General features: G+C 39.4%; 2 protein-coding genes across 2 annotated transcripts; both read right to left on the reverse strand.

The window, feature by feature from the left end:
• Positions 1-331: 331 nt before the first annotated feature.
• si:ch211-161c3.6 (high mobility group AT-hook 2b) lies at positions 332-5,367 on the reverse strand. Its single transcript, XM_068595065.1, is given in 6 exon segments — positions 332-667; positions 2,017-2,052; positions 2,174-2,224; positions 2,571-2,654; positions 2,828-2,997; positions 5,319-5,367. Coding segments are annotated over 6 exon segments (474 nt in total). The 3' UTR covers positions 332-583.
• Positions 5,368-8,801: 3,434 nt separating this feature from the next.
• Positions 8,802-20,350, reverse strand: mst1 (macrophage stimulating 1). Its single transcript, XM_068594583.1, has 18 exons — positions 20,302-20,350; positions 19,094-19,238; positions 18,410-18,525; positions 18,211-18,325; positions 17,037-17,173; positions 16,360-16,480; positions 16,149-16,267; positions 14,454-14,628; positions 13,199-13,329; positions 12,487-12,589; positions 11,806-11,942; positions 11,641-11,673; positions 11,436-11,550; positions 11,269-11,346; positions 10,491-10,637; positions 10,255-10,361; positions 9,824-9,963; positions 8,802-8,974 (listed from the first exon to the last, which is right to left on the reverse strand). Exons 1-18 carry the CDS (start codon positions 20,348-20,350, stop codon positions 8,813-8,815), a joined length of 2,130 nt encoding a protein of 709 aa, XP_068450684.1. The 3' UTR covers positions 8,802-8,812.
• Between the last annotated feature and the right edge of the window lie 90 nt (positions 20,351-20,440).

A 20,440-nucleotide genomic window follows, 5' to 3' on the forward strand; every position in this document is an offset into this window, starting at 1 on the left:
AAACAATGCGTACCTTAGCACATAAACTGGAAACAGTCTCAAACGCAAAAAGGCACGTAAACTCAGCAAACGAAAATTTAAAAAAAAGTTTGATCCGTCCACGTTGGTTTGCGTACAGAGCGAACAAGTGAGATATAACCAGGTAATTACAGCACTTTAGTTAGAATTTGTAACCTTTGGATGAAGCCAGAATAGCTGACAAAAGTCTTTATGCTAAGCTAAGCTAACCAGCTGCTGACAGTAGGTTAATATTAACTGCACAAATATGAGACATGTATTAGTCTTCTCATGCAACTCTCGGCTGGAAAGTGAATAGATGTATTCCACGAAATGTCAATTTATCCCCTCGCCAAAAGCCATGTTTAAAGATATCATTCCCCGATGTCAAACAGAGTCGGTGCACCGAACTCTTAGCGTGAACCAATAAAAAACCAGGGTACAGTGCCAGATAGAGAGAAGAAACCACTGTCTGCAATGATTGTTGTGTGTGTGTGTGTTCCTGAATCCCCATCACAGATAGGAGTCAGACAGTACTCCTGTTTGTTGGAGGCCAAACCTTGAGGTAGGTAGAGAGGCATCCTATCTACTCCCCTTCCTCCTGTGTCGCAACCTGAGATGTTGAGGGCTTAAGCTGCGAGGGACCCTCCTCAGCCTCGTCTGAAGAGCCCTGAAACCGCAGAAGACCAAGAAACACTCTCACTTTGTCTGTTATCGCCACTATCTAGTGACTCATTACATGCAAGGTGATAAATCAATACTAGAAGGAGCACAAGAAAGCTAGAATGAGTGTTTCAAATTCATTGAGTGATCGCATGCAGGGAAGTAGGTCCAGCTGTCAGACCTATAAATGCGAGGAAGACGACAGTTATGTCAGGAAACCAAGAAGACAGAAGAAGAGAACAGTTAGATCAGGTTTCCCCTCTCTCCATTGACTCATTCTTCCCCTTTGCGTGCGTGTGTCTGAGAAAGGGAGTCTGTCTCAACGGTTTCAGTTCTTGAAGCATCTTTGACAAACTGCTCACAGGAGAGGATGCGATTAGGCAGGCGAGGGGCATCAAGAGGACTGCTGCCCGCCTCGGTGACAACTGTTGTGAAATGTTTTCCTTTTAAAAAATGAACACATTGGCTACAAAAAGCAAAGTTTCTCAGAAACACAGCGCGCATTCACCAAAACGGGATGTTTCGAAAGGATGTTAGGAGGTGTATCTGGGGAATTCAGCGCTGCCATCTGTGCTTTACCAAGAACTCGTCATATCCTGATGAAGCCACTTTACATAAAGTACAAGGAATACGTACATCGGTTTTGATATTTACATCAAGTGTGCCAAGGCAACAGCACTTTACGCAGTGTTATATTTGTCTGATAATATATAGTGCACTAGGATTCTCTCATTATCTTCTCTCCATGATTCATGTCTTATTCGAAACACCTCTGCATCCCTGTTGGCTATACATCCAATAACTGAGTTTATGAATTATAGAAGGGTCAGAAGAACATTTTTTGTAGGCCACAGCACCACTCCAATGGTTTTGAATGTGGTTTAGGTTTGCTGAACATAAGCTATGTGCTTCAGCATAAGCCCTTTATGAATAGTTCAAATATATCAGCTCTGCTTTTCCCTCATCACAGATGTGACTGCAGCTTAGTCAAAAGGTGAAATGTGTGACACAAACTGAGATTTCTGTTCAACTGAAGCAGAGCTCGCATCGCTCCATTGTCACGCACTCTCAAAGTGACTTGAGGTTCAGTTTGATGATAATCAATAACTAATCAGTGACTAATACACAATCAAATAAAATGAATGTGTTAAACTGTATTACACTGAAAAGTGCACGTACTTTGAGGCTCTGTAATGTAATGCTTTTTAAGATTATCCAACAACACATGTTCTATAATCAATTCAACAAACTAAATCACACAATACATGTTCATTCAAGGGAACCTGGGGTTTAACATGCTCCCTCAAAACAAAACTCACCCACCCTACAGTCTTTTAAAGATTGTGTTTTTCTCACCTGTTCCTCTTCAGCTACTTTAACTACTTTCTGGGGCTGTGGAAAGAGAGGAAACAGAATGAATTAAACATAAAGGTAAAGAACTGCACAGCTCCAGGAGACACCTTGAAGGCTTTGGGCATTATTGTGTCTCTAACTGTCAACTATTGCTCCATACCCATTTCCTTGGTCGCCCACGAGGTCGTCTCTCCCCAACAGGCTCTACTTTCTGAAAAAAAAAACAGATGAATGGCTCAGGGGAGGTCTTTATATTCCTTCAGTACTTTCGTTCTAACAAAGATTTTTGACTTTAACATTTTTTATTTGTAGTTGTTGAGACTTTGGCAGAAAATTCATTAAAAAATTATCTATTTGGATGTATTGATCACCATAAGTAATATAAAAGTGAAATATATAGTTTGGTTCATGATAAAATTCAAATGGCATATATGCCCCAAATGTACCCAAATGTGCCCAAATGTGAGACCTCGCCTGAATTTTTTCTGTACTAAATCTTCTCTGACTTTGTTCTGCTTCACTTTATTAACATCTCAAACACTCTGAACAGATTCAACCTTCAGTGCAGTTTTTGGGCCTTTGTTCTTGCTGCCTTTCGGTCGTCCTCTTGGTCGCTTTGGGGTCGGTGGTCCAACAGGCTCCTGCACAGAGACATCACATGTAAAACCATAACTAACCAGTGGGAATCATTTTAGCAGCAAGGAGACACAGACAAAGAAACAAATAGCTCTGTTTTTACTTTTGAATTGAGATACTTATTGACTCAAGGTCCAAGAGAGAGATCAAATTGATGTCTCAAAGAAGGAAGTCCTACCTGCAGCTGTTTTCGTGGTCGACCCCTGCCCCGGCGCTGAGGTTCAGGAGGCGACTGGGCAGTGCTCAGCTCCGGAGACGGCTCTTTGGTCCCACTGTTACTCATGCCTGTGTCTGTCCACCTTCTTCAAAGAGTGTGGGCATTAAAGCCTGGAGGAGCGGCCTCAAGGGCTTAAAGAGGAGAAGACCTGAGTACCAGGAGCTGCAGATGGGAGCAAAGAAAAGTGGCAAAAATCATCTTTGAATAATTCAGGATAATCAGCTATGATATACAATCGCACTTCAAATCTGTTTTCTTTCATTTTTGCTCAATTATAAGAGTGAGTTTCAATCAGTGCTTCAAATCATTGAAAGGATAGTTCAGAATCACACAGGATCCTTTTCCACAAGCGAGCGTGGGAACTGCTTATACATAAGCCTTTGCACCAGGTTCATCGAAACACAGACAGGGGTCTGGCAGACGCAGGGAAACATGAGAGTGGTGTCCAGCGACTAAAAGTAGCACAGATATTCACAACTCAATCTGCCATCCAAAATCTGCATCTGCTCTACAGTACGCTGCCTTTCCATCTGCCCTCTGTCAGGTATTTCTCAATGAGGTTTTCCATGTTGTAGGTGGGCTGCAGCAACTTTTACTGTTAAACTTGTGCAACGGAAACACACACAAATTCTACATGCAATTTACACGATTTACAAATCTTAGTTGGCAGCCTTTAGTTTGATTTAGAGCTGCAACGATGAGTTGATCCATTGATTCATTGATTAGTACTCTGATAATTCATTGATCATTACCATTGGTCATAGGTTTATAAGCAAAAATGTCAAATTTGTTAAGGTTGAGGATATGCAGCTTTTTTGTCTTATGTGATAGATAACTGATTATATTTAGGTTTTGGACTCTAGGTCACAAAAAACAAGACACATGAAGACATCATCTTGGACTTTAGTAAATTGTAATATAATTTTATAATTTATTTATCAAGCAAATGTCTTATCTGTCATTAATTTATAATGACACATTCATAGAATGTCAGAAAATAGTGAAAAATGCCCCAAACAAGTTCCCAGATTCTCAAACTGAACCGAAACCACAAGGCCTTTAGTTTGCCAACACATCAGGGCTGGGCGATGACTCATTATGATAATTTACGTTTTGTTCAATGAACATGGAGCTTATAGCCCAAACTCCTATATCTAGATATTGGGAAACACAAATACATCATCTGAATTGATAATAACAAGGACATTCCCACTGGAGTTTCTCAAACAATGTGAAAAGATAAGAATTATACTATAATACCACTGTCGAAACTTTTGTTCATAATTAAATGAGCAAATACTTGCATGTTTTGTAAGGTATTTAATTCACACAGAAGTATACTAAATGTTCCATACCATGTGTGCATATTGTATATGAAATTCAAATTTTCGAAATGACCAGACAAACATGCTGTATATTGACGTTATCAAGAAAGAAACTACATCGGGATAGACGATTTTGGCCATAACACAACGAAGGCTAGCAAATGGTTGCATTTGAGAATCAGAGAATATAAGGCATGACACATGACACCCTATGTTACTGAAAACAATGTATCATTTGGCAAAAAAAAATAGCTAAACGTTCGAAAAAGGAATACCCTATAGTATTTACTTGTATTTTAAGAGAGCCGACCATAAATGTCAACTTCAGACTGGCTGCTGGTAATGTCCCATGGTAGTCGTTCAACACAGCTCTGTAAGGAATGTGCCAAACACTAATTGCCAACACAGCCTATGAAAACGGCCGCACTGAAGAAGGAAGTCAGACTCATTTGAGAAACCTACGGGCTCGTTGAAACGACTTTAAACCAAACGAGACGCACGCCGTCGTTTCGTTTCGCTAATAAACCGATTTCAGAGCAACACAACAAGCGTCCTCACTCCCGCTGCAGCGACGGACCGTCTGCTTGAACGAGTCTGTGTTTGGCAGTCAAGTACTGGGACTGAATGTACTTTTTTTGCATATGGGCGGCAATTGCAACCATACAAAAAAAAAACAAAAAAAACACACACATCATTTTACAGTCTTTAAAAGGAAGGTGCGTAAAGCGCTCCTGCAGCGAGCCCGTGAGTTCAAACCTTCCTGACTTTGGGGTTGAGTAACACATGCAAAAACCACCAAAACAACAGTCGAGGCCATCGGTGTTTTAAAGCGTGAAATCGGCGCTCACTACACAACATCCCACTGCTCCCATCAGTTGCGCAATCGATCTTAAATGTGTCGGGTTGTGCAGCGATAACAGGTCCCGGCGGAGGATATGAACCGAAGAGCTGCACAAAACTTTACCAAGAAAGACAAAGGCGAGGAACACAGGTGCAAAAGCTCTCCGTTGCAACCAGCCATGAACACACACACACACACACACACACACACACACACACACACACACACACACACACACACACACACACACACACCACACACACACGTAGCGGGCATACATGCATACATGCATTCGGGCTATAGGCTCCGTGTTCAGGATGGGTGCTCCTGTTCATGCAGGCAGCGCCAAATGCAACAATGAGAACGGAGAGAGAGAGAGAGCGAGCGAGAGAGAGAGCGAGAGAGAGAGAGCGAGAGAGCGAGTGAAAGAGAGAGAGAGAGAGAAACAGAGAGAGAGAGAGAGAGTTACCTTGAGACGGCTCGTAGTTTTCACCTGGAAGTTTCTCACAGTCAGCTCACTTTGTGCTCCTGCACAACTATGAAAACCTTAACGTATCGACAGCCTCATTGGTTGGATTGAAAGGGTAAACTCTCACTCTCTCTCTCTCTCTCTCTCTCTCTCTCTCTCTCTCTCTCTCTCTCTCTCTTCTCCCCCTCTCTCTCTTCTCTAATCGGAAATGTGTGTGATCCCCCCAGACGTCCAGTCACGAATACCCCAGTTGCAGTATAATTGGGGGTTGTAGCTGAGCAGTATGCATTGCATACTTTCTCTATTAAAGCATGTTTCAAGAGGGAACGAGGGTAGGAGGGCTGAAACAGAGGACCCCGCCCAGAAAAGCTCACCGGACCACCCACTCGAGAGAAGGAAAGGGAGAGAAACGGGCATCAGACCGGAGGGTAGAGTCTGGTTCCGGGGTTCCCAAAGTGGGACCCGGGGCTGGGAAGTTCCCCACAGACGAGAGGAAAAGGTTTAGTAGAAATTCTAGTGAGATCAGGCTGTCTAGACTGTTTCGAGCAGAAGTTTCATTCTCTCTCTCCCCACCCACAGTGTTAGATATATCACTCTGTAAGTCATAAGGGACAGATATCAAATTGTTTCTAAGAAGAAAGTCTGCAGGGCGTTTGTTTTTGGGGACAGTTTGGCTCATTTAATCATGCACACATACATTAGAAGTGAGTAGTACAAGAACAGATAGGCTGTGAGCAAAATGACACATTTCCATTTTGAGTTTCTTAAGTATAGAACATGTAAAACGTTTGTAGACACTATTCAGTCTTTTATTCCTCTGATCTGTTTTTGTATTATCTTCAGTTATGCTCTCTTTATTTTAGGAAGTACAAACTTCTCAACTTCCCTGCGTGGGCATGTAATATTTTTGGAATAAAAAAAATCCCATTGTACTAGTTTATGTTGACTATTTAGATAAGATAAGATAATCCTTTATTAGTCCCTCTGTGGGGAAATTACAGGATTACAGTAGCACTGCTCACAAGTAATAAGTAATAAGATAAAAGAAACAAGTAATACAAATAAACAATAGCATGGTAATAACAGAAAATATTTTTAGTAGTAACAAGAAGAATATTAAATTTACAGATTAAATAAAATATACATATGGAATTAAACATATACAGATGAATCAGACGTTTAAAATATACAGATGGAATATATATATATATATATTTATTTATATATATATATATATATATATATATATATATATATATATATATATATATATATATATATATATACATACAGATGGAATAAAAACATTTTGTCAAGGTTTAACGTCTTTTTTTTAACTTGCCTTTGTGATTTTCAAGGCGTCCTTTAGTAAATTTGCACAGACTGATAAACACAGAGCGACACGATTGAACATACACATTCCAGGGGCGGCTGCATGGAGTCATGTCAGGTGAGCGTGCTGGCATGAGACCAAAATATAAAGCTTTGAGTTACAAAGATGAAGCACATGGCTCCATTTGAATTATTTATAGTTTGGGTTAAATGATGTAATTCAGAAATTAAATATCCTTCAAAATCTGACTGTTGAATTTAGATCACATGTTGAATTTAAAGATACAACATGTTTATCTCATTGAACCTGAAAGACATAAAATAAAGAACTATTGGCATATTTCTGTGGAAGCATTTATTAAAAATGTATTCAGGTTTCCCAGAAGCTTTAACAGTTGGTGATTACTGTTTTTATATTTGAATTTGACTCCACTATTAATATTACTAAATGAAAGTGAACAGAATGACGCTGAAATCATAACTGTCAACCTGTCATTTCAACGCTGTGTGCATCAGGAGACATCATTAGTTAAAGGAAACATATTCTACACGTCAGTCCTAGTAGTTCTGCTCAAGCTTTCAGATTTTCGAGACAAAAGTAAAAAATGTGAACATTTCTAAGCGACAGAAAACCGATAGATAGAATGGGTGATAAGGCAAAAGGGGGAGAGAGTTTGCATGGGAGAGAATTGTGTGTGTGTGTGTGTGTGTGTGTGTGTGTGTGTGTGTGTGTGTGTGAGTTCAGTGGCCCTCTGCATGCTGGTGTGTCGGAGATTCGGTCGGACTCTGATCTTGAGGTTTATTTAAGCTGAATTCCGTGGGCTCATCAGGACCGGGTTACAAAAATCCTCCTATAGAACTAGAAAGAATGTGCAGCGCATACAGTTCTGCATAAGGCACAAAGGCATGTCTTTAGAGGTGGGGGCAGGCATCAAAAGACAGGCAGAGGAGGGATTTCTTTAGAGGCTTGGGGCAAAGAAGGTATTTTGGAGCTCCATTCAATGCCAGGGAGAGGAGGGGGGAGGCGTACAGTTCTGTGGTAAAGGGTGCATTTCCAGGGGATGTTAGGAACTTAAAATGTGTACACCAGCCACACCTCCTCCCTGTTATTGGGAGTTACTTATTCTCAGTTATTCTCCTCTGAACCTGTGGGGCTACATTTAGATGTTATCTCTGCGTCCCTTTTATTTCTGAGAGAATAAATAATAATACATTTCTAACACTTTACTTTAAGTCCCAATGTTTAGCATAAACATTTGATGAATGGTTGTAATGCACTAAAATGTAGCATTAATGTACTTGTAAAGGTACAAAACTCCATGGGCACGCAGCAAGGGGAGGCTGGTGTGTAAATTGGTAATGAATGACTAAATAGTAAAGACACAATATAATAATATAAAATATATGAGAAAAGATTGAATCATGAAAGAATATTCTCCACTCATGAACAATTATATGTATTTAGATCAGCAAACAACTACATTATAGTTTGAATACATTCCTTATAAATGCTGAACAGGGAATTTGCAGAATTTAACTGAACTACATTCCTATGATACATCTTCTCTGCATTGTTTTGCATCTCAGCATACTTGATCATGTTTTTTAAATATAGATGTTTTCTGCATATTGTTTAAATACCCCGGGTGATGCATCTGAAGTCAGTTAGTCTGGCTGTGAAGATTCACTAAATCTAAATGCTCATAGAAATTGTATTAATTCAAAGCAGATTACAAACTGTAAGAAATTACCGTGCTGTCTTTTCTCCATTACTGAATGATTATTTTTTATGATGCAGTAAAGTTTTGACTTCATGTTTTAACTAATAAAATCCGACTATACATCTGTATTATTCACATTTTTTTTTTAATGTTTTAAAGAGACATCTGAGAAGGAAAAATGTATATGGTGAAGTAAAAAAACTGGTCTTGAGAGTTGAGCAGATTTGATCAGTTCCTGTTGGATGTCAGTCTCTGGTTCTAAGCCATCTCCATGACCTTCTTGATCCAGTCAACGTAAACGGAGACGCGGATGAAGATGTTGGGCTGCCCCTGGTGTCCACAACGCCTCATGGGGATGATCACACCCTCAAGTACCCAGCAGTCCCTGTTCTGACACGCCAGAGGGCCGCCATAGTCTCTCTGCAGACACACAGGAACAACACTCTGGACTCATTATTTGTCTCTGTTATGACTGACTGTCACTACTGAGGTCGGAAACATCTTGCAGTCACATCTTGTCCAGTCCTCCTCCATTATCCAAATGGTGAATGTGTTTAATTTATAGGAACGTATAAATAGCTGTATGCTCTTTACTTCAAGTGATTTCCATCATCAAAAGATTTTCTTCACCGTCAGTATTTGAAGTATAATTCTCACCAAATAACGGACTTGTTCATGGAAAGGAATAGTTTCAACATTTTGGGGAGTTCGCATAATCACTTTTTGGCTGAGAGGTATATGAGAAGATTGCTACACTAAAGCTATGTCCAGAAGCTGGTTAGCTTAGCATAACAAGTAGGAAAACTAGCTAGCATGGCTCTGTCCAGAGGTTAAAAAAAACAAACAAGATATGATGTTTTAATTAGTTAGCCGTACAGGCGTCAGTAGGTAGATTGTGTATCCTTTAGACAAAACCAGGCTAGCTGTGCTAACAAAGCTAAAGTAACTGGCTACTAGCTTCATATTTATCAGAAAGTGGTATTAATCTTCTCATCGAACTCTCAACAAGAAGACGATTGAGTTTATTTTCCAAAATGTCGTACTATTCCTTTAATTTCCACTTTATAGTTAAAGTGAAGTAAAATATCTGGCTATAAGTAATTAGATGTAAATATTATCCCTGTCCTTCCACCAATAAAATATACAAAAATAAAGAAATAATAATAACTGTGAATTAAGTAACTTTGCTACTGCTCCAGGGTAAACGAAAAATAATCTTAAATGGACAATAAAGCTTTAATGCTGTGCACACTTTTCATGGACACTTACCTCACAGGCGCCCACCCCGCCCTGAAAAGAGCCGGTGCACATCTCATTCTCTCGAACACGACCTCTAAAGTATTTGTTGCATTCCTTGTTACTGAGAACTGGTATGGAGGCCACATTAAGGACAGTCTCATCTCCAGTCCCTTGAAAACCAAGGAGAAGGAGGAATGAGTTAGCAGGCATAGGGACATAGAGAAAATAGAAAAGGAAGGTGGACAGATGTTAAATGGTTCTGCAAATAGCAATGCCATCTGTTGCTCAATGGTCTGAATAGTTCTTTCATTTGGATGCAGGATTACTTCAAGGGCAGAAACAAGATGCTTGTTCTCAGGAAGTCATCTATTAGGATTTACTGCAATCGAAGCATTTTGTAGTTGCATGAAGCACCGCATGTACTCAGTGTCAAGTCATCATTTCCAAAGGATTATACTTGCCTTTAGTCTCACCCCATCCTGCGATCTCACAAGTCGTCCCCTCAGCTACAATGTAGCGCTCAGGAGGGAGGCAGATCTGAGAGATACGCTCATTAAACTGAGCCGGGCTACAGAAAGGAGAGAGAGGTGGAGGGAAATTATTGTGTGTGTGTGTGTGTGTGTGTGTGTGTGTGTGTGTGTGTGTGTGTGTGTGTGTGTGTGTGTGTGTGTTCTTGTGGGCACTTGAAAGTACACACTATTCCAGTTGAAGCATGACCAGCTGAGACTCTGAGGGTCCGCAGACGATCTTGGTCAGAGGGATAGTTTGCACGTCAGGCTCTCCTTCTTGAGGATCACGATACAGTGTTCCCATCATGGCCGAGTATCCGGGCAGGTCCACGTAGCTGTAAACAAATGTAGACAAGCTAAATGCAACACTTTTTTATTTCAGGCTTTGGTGTCAATTAGGGGGACTCAATCTATTTCACAAAGCTCTTCCATAAAGGCTGCACAAGAGACATTCTCAAACAAGAGTCTCAAGTCATGCTAGCAGCTCTGTGAGGCTGCAGTTAGGCACAGCAGGGCTTTGAGCTGAATGCTAATATGTTCACAATGACAATTGGAGGAGGTTACCACACATGGGAACCTTCTCCCATGCCCTACGTGTCACTGTTTTGGTTCTCTGTTACAGGTGCTGATTGGCGTGTCATCAGCCGGGATGAGAAACACCTGAGCTGGAGTGGCCTGGCCATAAAAAGGCACCGTGCATTTGGCTCACTCTTTCTTGCATGGGGGACACCATTGCTGCCCTTTTCTTTTGCTTTGTGCACACTGCCACACACCCATACATGCATCTCACTACCGATAACTGATTTCTCCACTTTAGTTGGTTTGACTTGTGTTGTTAAAAATAAATTGCTTTTTGTTAGCGGCCTGCTCGTTTGTCTCCCGGTTTGTTGTAGCCTTTGAGCGGGGTGGTGACACAATGCTAACACCCTGCTAAAGTCCAAAGACTGTTAAATAAACAAGCTTTACCAGGAGGAGAAACACTGCTTGGTGCTGATCACCCATCTGGGGTTAACCAGGGATCCTCCACAGAAATGGTTTCCTTTCCTGCACACAAGAGGTCAGAGGTCACATGAAGCACAGCTGAGTGTATTTTACGTGTCCATGGCCGGTTCATGGTCAGCTTGCAGACTCACCTGTCTCTGAGGCTCACCGTCCACGGCGAGTTCCCAGGAATCCCACCTACAATACGCATCCTCGTCCTCTGGATACGGTCCTCTCTCTTCCCGCACTCACTGAACTCCACTCCCTCTGTAATCACAAAAGAGTGACATGTTATTGTGAAAACAAAACAAGAAGGCGGGTTGCAATATATTGCTTCAAATTCATTCAGAAACTAACCTACTGGTTCAGTCAGAGACACTTTCCCTCCAGCTGTTTAAAAACAACAAGAAACAGAGGAATCGTTAAAGTCAGAAGACAGAAGCTTGGTTTGAGTTGTCACCACACAATGCATCAAGTTACTCAGAGGCTGTTGAAATAAACTACAAAATCAGAGTTTTGTACCACACTGTTTGATGGCGCAGTAGTCAAACTCCGTTTTTGGGTCGGTGGTGTAGCACCAGGGTCCGTGCTGGTCTCCATCTGGGTTACGACAGTAGTTCTCTGTCAGGTTGGCCTCAGGATGCGTCCTTGTGTTTATCCTGGGAAATAATATATTTTTTTTAAAGTTATAAATACTACTTTATATACTAACTGTATACATTATACTAGTCCTGATGGATTTTTGTAGTCTCTATAAAAGTAATCAACATGATTAACTGTGATAGCTGATGTAAAAAGCCACTGCTGATAACGAGTTATATAAAATATACGGCTAAATATGTCTCCAAATATTAAACATTCTTTATGTGAAATTTTCCTGCAGCTGTTTTAACACCATCAATAATTTGTTTAGATTTTTCCAGCTGTGAGGTGCTTCTTCATTTCCGTGCATTAAATTGTAGGAGAATAGTGTCATCGACAGCAGATTGGAAAATAAAGGTTTTTAGGGTGCATGCATGGACCATTTAATTGTACTTAATTTGGTCCGTTTTCTTGGGTAAATACACAACATACTCAAAGTATTATGCATTTTGGATTTTGGAAACATGCATGAACATGAAAGCAATAAGCCTATTCCATTATTTGTTTAGTTTCATAAATGTTTTCATCTTGGATAACGTAGCGCTTTAATGGTCGTCGTACTTGGTCCGGTGAGGTGTGTTGACGTTCCATTTCTGGCAGGTGATCCCCTTTCGAGTTTTGCGGACGACTCCTCTGTAGTTTTTTCCATTTTCGTGATAGCAATCTGGAGAAATAATGACATGAAAGTTTCCTTGATGAATTATTGCACACAGTGAAACTCCCTCATTCATAGAGGTTCATTGAGGTTATATTCTACATATTTTTAGGGGTATTCTTGGGCTTTTAGTAGAACTGAGGGAGTTACATGATACAACTTTGTGGGCATTATTCACACTAAATTTGTACAATAAAATATGCAAATAAATAGATGAAGGATTCAGTATTTCTTTGTTCTTCTAAATTGCGTTGAGACCTCAAAGGGAAAAAGTGTAACTCTACAGGAGCCACAAGGGACAATAACATGATAATAATAAATGCAAATCAGAGTACAGGAATAAATCAGCTAACATCAGGTAACATTAGCCATCCAAAGCTGTTGGTCATAGAAACTAAGGCTGGAGCAGTGAAACCTCTTAGTATAATGAATTGACCAATCAAGCATTTTATTGGAAAGAAATGTACATTTTTTATTGTGAGGGTTGCTTTAATGTGGGAAAATAAAATACAGAGGATTATAATTTACAATTAACAAAATTTTATAAATCCCAGTACTTAAAACATACAAATAACATACAAATAAAGACTATTATGAGTTCTGAATAAAACATCCTACCTTCAGCCTCGATGTCGTCTGCACAGCGTTTGATCTGTAAGCAGAGAGCAGTCCTCATCTCTGGCACAGATGTGAAGCACCATGGAGCCTCCGACCCATCTGGGTTACGACAGTAATTCTCCTCCAAACCCCTGGATGAGACGTTGCACACAGTCAAATGGATTGTTTCAGGTTTCATTCTGTCATAAACAACTTACTCACAGCATACTTAATACATCTAATCACTTAAATATCAGACACACCAAACAAAATGATAAACTCTATAAAACAAAGTAATTATATGAAATTAAAACGAGAGACAGAATAAAAATAAAGGTAAAAAGCCTAATTTCCCAGGCATGAGAACACTTCAGCTGATCTGGTAGACTCTACCTTTAGATTTAGATTTGATTGGCTGTTATCACACACATGATGAGTTCTGGTGCGCTCAAACACTAGTAAATAGTCTGGTTCTGGGCCATTTAGCCATTATAAACATGACTTAAGATATTGAACGCTTTAACATTTGACTATCGTAGTGATTTAAAATGTCCTGATTCTTTTATAATCATGGACATTTTGTACAAACCTGATGAGTGGGCCTGCCATTGAATGGAAGATTACAATTACATTAATCTTTATGATTAAAATAAGATCACGTAGAGTAGGCTAAATGTAAGTGATTTAGTTTGAGATGTGAGAGAAGAGATATGTCAGACATACAGTAGTTCAGTGCAATGCTTTCCCAGTCAGAAACAAACAGAAATAAATGCCGTATGAAAAACCTTTTTTATGCAGTTGGTGTACTCTAAAACAGTCATATTAGAATATTTTGGTTAGTCGATAGTCTGGGTTCATATGCCATAATCAATTAAGTGAGAGGGGGCAGCACTTTCCAAGCTTTGTCTGAGCACAGTCCCAGACTTTGAAACCCCCTAATTTAGAGATCGAGAATTACATTGAAAAAACATACTAATAAAATCCAACATTGATGATTGAAACGCTCATAATCAATTTAGGCATGATGAATGATTACCGCATTATAAATAAGCTTAATATTCACTTCACGCTCCTCAATCTGCTGTAGCTGACCATTTATCATCTATTCTGTCAAGTGTCAGGAGACAAATAAGATTACAAGAAATTTCACTGTAATTGTGTCTTGACATTAATATTCACGTGTGAAGCAAATAGAGCACTTTCAAACTAGCTAAATAAGTGCAGAAAATAACCCCTAAATACTTGTATCGTTCTAACTTCTTAAACGTGTTCTTACTTGCATTCGTATGTGTTTGGGTAGAAGGGATGCTCATGAGGCTGTTGGGCATCCCACCGCTGACAGGGGATACCTGACGTTGTCTCGTTGACCTTACCGCGGTAATCCTCCCCGCGGCCGCGGAAACAGTTAGTCGTGAAGCTGGAGCGCTGGCGTTTCTCCACCCGGACCTCAGCTGAGGAAAAGAGCAAGTTGAAGAGGAAAAAAATGAGGAAAAAAAAAAAAGTCCCCTCAAAGCTGCACAGAGGTGAAGTTAGAAGGACGAGACTGTTTGGTGATTTGAGTTCTGTTATTAAAGTCTGTTCTTGTAATTAATGTCCAGTTGTTTTCTTTTTTTTTTCCAGTCCAATCGATGTGATGACAGACTATTGATGAATATGATTCAACAATCTTCTTCTCAACGATCACGTCATGTTTATTTCTACTCGCTACGTTTCATTTGAAGTCGGGATAAAAATCTATCTCATTTTCTTTTGTAACGGTGAGAAGATTAAAAGTTTAATTTAATTTATATCTTTTGCTGAGATTCCTGAAATGTCAATAACTTGATGTAAAGATCAATGATTTAGATTTTTCCTTCCAGCTCATTTTTAAAACCAGGAAATGATTTGCCAGTCACAGAAACAAAATATTGAATAAATACACTGGATTAAAGAAAAAGCTTGAACTTAAATATTTATTCTTTCTCTTCTTCGAATACAAATAACAGAATAACAAATGGAACTATGTGATCCTTTATTATTATCTTTTTGTTAATCTATGATGGGAATGAGTATTGATTTGGAGCAGCGTTTTTATCTTCGCCACAAGATGGTGGTATTTTATAGCTTTTGGTCCTGTGAACTCTGTCCTCAATGGGAAATGCCAACACTAACGCTGCCAGTGTCATCTTGCACAACTTGTTTTGAAATTCTGGAGAACACACCAATGCCCTTATTGGGGTTTATTTATTTGTTCATCTTCTGAGGTTAAAAGTTTGCTATTTGAGTCTGCCTGGGCATGTCGTTCATTATATTGAACATTTACCCAACTGCAAAATAGTTAGAATCAGACCAGAGGAAGGAATACGTCTAAAAAGTAAATGTATAAAATAAAAGACTTATAAAAACTACATAACTCAATTGCAAGTTTAAAACATTTTGCTTAATCTTTAATTAACCTAAAATGCTGTGGGACAATGCAGGGCTTGAATCTCTTGACAAACGTTAGCCGCATTTACTCCTAAATCAAAGTGAATCATTGGGGTAATCGTGAAATGTCACACAATTCGGGAAGTAATTTGTACAAACACCAAAACAGGGATTTTTCTAAATTTAATTACAGCGATTTAATGAGCTTCTCTAATTTAACTCTGTCCCCTAACACCGCAGGAATCAAGTCAATGTAGTTCATGTCTCCTCAATTGTGCCAGAGGAAACGAATGGCAACAACAAAACAGAAGAACCAAGAACACTTTACAGTTATATCTTATTTATGGTTTATTCTCATATTAATCTCACTTTCTCAATTATGTATTAAATGATTTGGTCCATAAACTCACAAAATGACAAATGTTTTTTATAGAGAAGAAAAAGATGAATCAGATTAGTTTTCTTTCCATCGACTAACCAATGAATCAACTAATCGTCCCATCTATAATCTTATCATGAGCAATTCTAATCAAGTTACTCTAAAAAAAAGGAAGCACATTCTTACTGCACTTGCTGATCTCACAGTTCTCCCTCTCCACCTCAGTGTCTGTGGTGTAGCACCAGGGCACCGGGGAGGCGTCGGGGTTACGGCAATAGTTGTCATCTAAACTCTTATCGGGGTATCTGAAAGGTACAGAAATGAAATGAATGACTGAAACCGTTTAGAACACAAGTTATGTGACGAATTGGGCAAAGTTGTGATGAATACTGAGTACTTTTCAGGCTGGTAGATGTGTTGGTGAGGGTACTGCTGGTCCCATCTCTGACATTCTCTGCCACTGACAGTGTGGTCAACCTGCCCTCGGTAGTCCTCTCCATTACATGTGATACACACCTCTGAAAACAAAGGTCAGCAGTGCGACAGAGAAATAAAACACCACACACCCAGAAACATTGTATTTTACAGGTTTCGTAAAAGCCAAATAATTCATTTTAATGGAATTGTTTGGAAGGTTCCTAGAAAATACAAATGATGGGAGTTCAATTTGTGTACACTTTGCAATTACAACCTTCTTTTACCAAGATAATCATCTTTTAGCCTGTGTGCAGCAGCCAGCCGGTCAGCTGAACTTGCAAACAATGTGAAATTACATTTTCTGTGTTGCTGAAAATTACAGGATAACATATAAATCAGCGAGGGAGCTAAGAAGTAAGGGAATGGGCTTGAATGGATTTGTGACAGTTTTTCAGTAATTCATTAGGAAATAGTTTCTTCACAAAAATAAAACTAAATTCCCCTCATCTTTCTTTAAAAACTCAAATTAATGAGTAAAACACTATATGCACATTTTCAGAGTATTGTCTTTATTTCCCTTTTTCTTCTTCTTCTTTTTTTAAATCTTGAGATCCACAAATGAAGAGTTTGAACATTTAATGGCTGTATTGGCTGTACCATCTTTGCACTGGGGGATGTTGCAGCTTTCGTAACGGTGCTCTGCGTCGGTGGTGTAGCACCAGGGACCAATCCGATCCCCGTCTGGATTCCTGCAGTAGTTCAACTCCAGACCGTTGGTAGCTGTGGGAGTCCACCTGAGATGAGCAGGTGGGAGGGTTTCACAGTGAGTGACAGACTGCTTCAGTGAGCACACAGTGCAGTCAAAAGGTTTTATAGTTTCACATTTGTTTCTTTTTTGGATTGGAAATGTCACATGTTTAAGCGACGACTCACAGCTTTGATTTGAGTGTGTTAACAATCACAAACTTAAAGCTATATCAATTTTTTTCTTGGGCCACGTGACAGTAGACCAATCCCATCGTAATCTAAAAACACACAATGACTACACCAATACAGCTGCCACTTGCGGTTGTAAACAAGGTAGATAAGAGTAGAATATTTGGGCCAAAAAAACTAAAAAATGCACTAAAAGAGGCTGCAAAAGCCCCAGGTGACCTCCAACTGTTAATATAAAAAACAATGATTAGTGGAGCTTTAAATGAAGTTGCCATGTTGACTATCAACTGACAGTAAACATCGTCTCTGAGCGCCCTGTACTGTAGCCAGCTTCCACTTCCTGATTGATTTTTTATTTTGCTTTCAGTTATGTTTATGTCTGTCCGTCTGTCCATTGTTTCCCGAAACACAAAGTATACATTTGGGACCAACATCCACCTGGACTCAAGGTTGAACTGATTTTGGTGCTCAAGATCACTGTGACCTCATAAAACGTGTCTTTGGCCATAACTCAAGAATTAATATGCTAGTTCCACCCCTTTATACAAACGTCTAATAGAATAAAATGATAAAGTGATATAAACTGCAACACGACTGGTTGGTGGAGGCAGTAATTCTATCTTTTAGCAAGAGGAACACACCGAGAGTTGGATTTCAGTTGGACTGGAAACATTACACTGTTAAAAACATTATGTAAAACATGTCTGGTTTGCCTTGTCTGTTTATTTGATGATCATCTTTAAAAAAAAAGGAAAGGCTATGAGTCCTTCACTGTTCACCCTTTGAACTCCCTTGATGTCAGTGAACCTCATGATGGTCCTGTCACTTTAAACCTGATGTTAAACTGCATCAAAGACAGGAGCCTCTGCAGAGATCCATCGGAGGAACGTCTCACCTGTGATCGTGAGGAAACTTGGACCACCACTGTTGGCAGGTGAGCTTGTTTCTTGTGGTGAAGACTTTCCCTCGGTAGTCTTCTCCTTTACCCACGATGCACTTTCTGACATAGACTTCATCAGAGGAACAAACCAATCAAACAACTGCAGCATTGATCCGTCACATTGGTCTCTGTAACGTCACACATTGAGTCTTACCCTTCTTCTCATAAAGGTCACAGTTTACATTCCTCTTCACCTCTGCGTTGCTCCCGTCACCTACCCAGGGCAGATGTCTACAGGACACAGTTGGACGCGTCTCGTAGTTGAACGCTCTGGTGATGAGGGATATTGAGGGATACACACTTACAACAATGTTTATAATTCAGCAAAAACATCAATATATCTTATTGTTATCATTAACAATACATATTTCTGTTAAGAAATGTAGCACCAAAAACATTGTAATAAATAAATACAAAGGTCTGTTGAGTTGTCAATGTATGAACTTAAATTTGACAAACAAAATGCTGGCATTTTTACAACTAGGCTCCTATTTTCATTGTTGACCATCATTTCTATCAGAAATACCGGCATCCATCGAACATTTTGGACAGCAGCTCCATCTGGCCCGATGAATGAACTATATCAGGCTTACACACACATGTTAGTATGATCCATTCCTTATTGTGTTTTAATTCCTTGACAATAAGTGAAAAATATTACCAGACGAGTCCTTTAATTCACTTCACAGTGAGCTATCAAAATTACAGGTCTAACACAATATGAATGCCTTAAATAATTAAGAATAACAACCATTTTTCTAATTATGGCCATGCTGGAAGAACAAGATTGCCTCGTAATGCTCTCGCACCCTGCTGTGTTAAAGTAGAGGCCGGATACCTGCAGTCCAGAGATTCAGAGCAGCGGGTGGCACAGTCCTCCAGGTTCAGACCCGGTAACAACAACACTCGAGCTGAGTTCCAGGCGGTGGGAACCAGCTCTCTGCCCTCTGAGCGCTGGAAGTCATTCAGGGGACTTCGGTAGCCTGTTTATGCACAACAGAACAATAAAATGAAAAAAAAGGCATCTGGCAGGACTGTATCTCAATCTACTGAGTCCAGGCTTGAACGGGAGTGCAGCTGCTCACTGGTACCAGCTGCAACATTTGGGCACGAGCCTGCATACATATAACCTTTGGACCAAGACGCTGCTGGTTAGTGAGATCAGAGACCAGAAACAGCATTAAACAGCAATGGCTTCCTATAACTGACAACCACCTATGCCACTACTTATACTGCTGGTATACATGCATGCAGTCCTCAAATGTATAACATATTAATCTTACTACTCACAAAAAAACAAGATTGAAAAAAACTGATTGGTTTTTGGGGAATTGTTTTTGTAGTTTACACAGGTCCTCACTAATATATATAAAACATTAGAAATGTAGACTCCCCGTAACAATACAGACAATTAAATACCTATAAGTCATTTACAGTAGTAAACTTTAACTGTGTACATTTACTTAGGCGCTTTGCTTAAAACAATGTTTTGAGGTACTTGTACTTTACTGCAGTATTTCTATTTTAGGTTACTTCATACTTCTACTTTGGGAAGATATTGTACTTTTATCTTTATTTCACTATATTTGTATGACATTTTCCAATTCTTCAATAAAAAATATTACTATTATATTAATACATATAATAATAAAAAAAATACTATTTAATATAATTAAAAACAATCTGGAGGATGAGTACTTTTACTTTTGAAACTATACTTTAAATATATTCTGCTGATAATACTCATCAAGGCAGGATTATACAATGCAGGACATTTACTAGAAGTGGATCGTCTTCAAAGAGTGAGGTTGACACTTTGAACTAAAGTAAAATATCGAAATGCTTCCTCCACCACTGACATGAGTTCAGATTTATTACATAATCCTGGTTCTCTCAAAAATATTCAACAAACATGGGACGACTTCTTTTGTTTTGCTTGCTTTGTTCCACATTACTTTATAAAAATGTAAACTCTTCGTAACAACACAGACAATAAATATGAGTAATTTATAACTGAAGACATTGAGGATCATCAAACTTTCTTACCAGCAGCCAGTCCGACTGTCAGGAGAATAAAGGGCAGAAACTGTTTCATGGCTTTTGGTCTGCGGACGATAAAGAGTTTTATAACACTAGATGGAAGTCAGACCGAGATCTCCGAAGTCCTTATTGAGAATTAAACATC

Source organism: Clinocottus analis, unplaced genomic scaffold (assembly GCF_023055335.1).
Source record: "Clinocottus analis isolate CAN_PGR_092001 unplaced genomic scaffold, fCliAna1.0.p SCAF_3, whole genome shotgun sequence".
Classification (NCBI taxonomy): Eukaryota; Metazoa; Chordata; class Actinopteri; order Perciformes; family Cottidae; genus Clinocottus; species Clinocottus analis.

Coding starts and splice junctions, on each gene's coding strand:
- mst1 (XM_068594583.1), bottom strand. CDS start 20,350: ATGAAACAGTTTCTGCCCTTTATTCTCCTGACAGTCGGACTGGCTGCT. Junction 16,481..17,036: donor CATCCCCCAGTGCAAAGATG/GTACAGCCAATA, acceptor CTTTGTTTTCAG/AGGTGTGTATCACATGTAAT. Junction 8,975..9,823: donor GCGGGGTGGGCGCCTGTGAG/GTAAGTGTCCAT, acceptor GTGTGTCTGCAG/AGAGACTATGGCGGCCCTCT.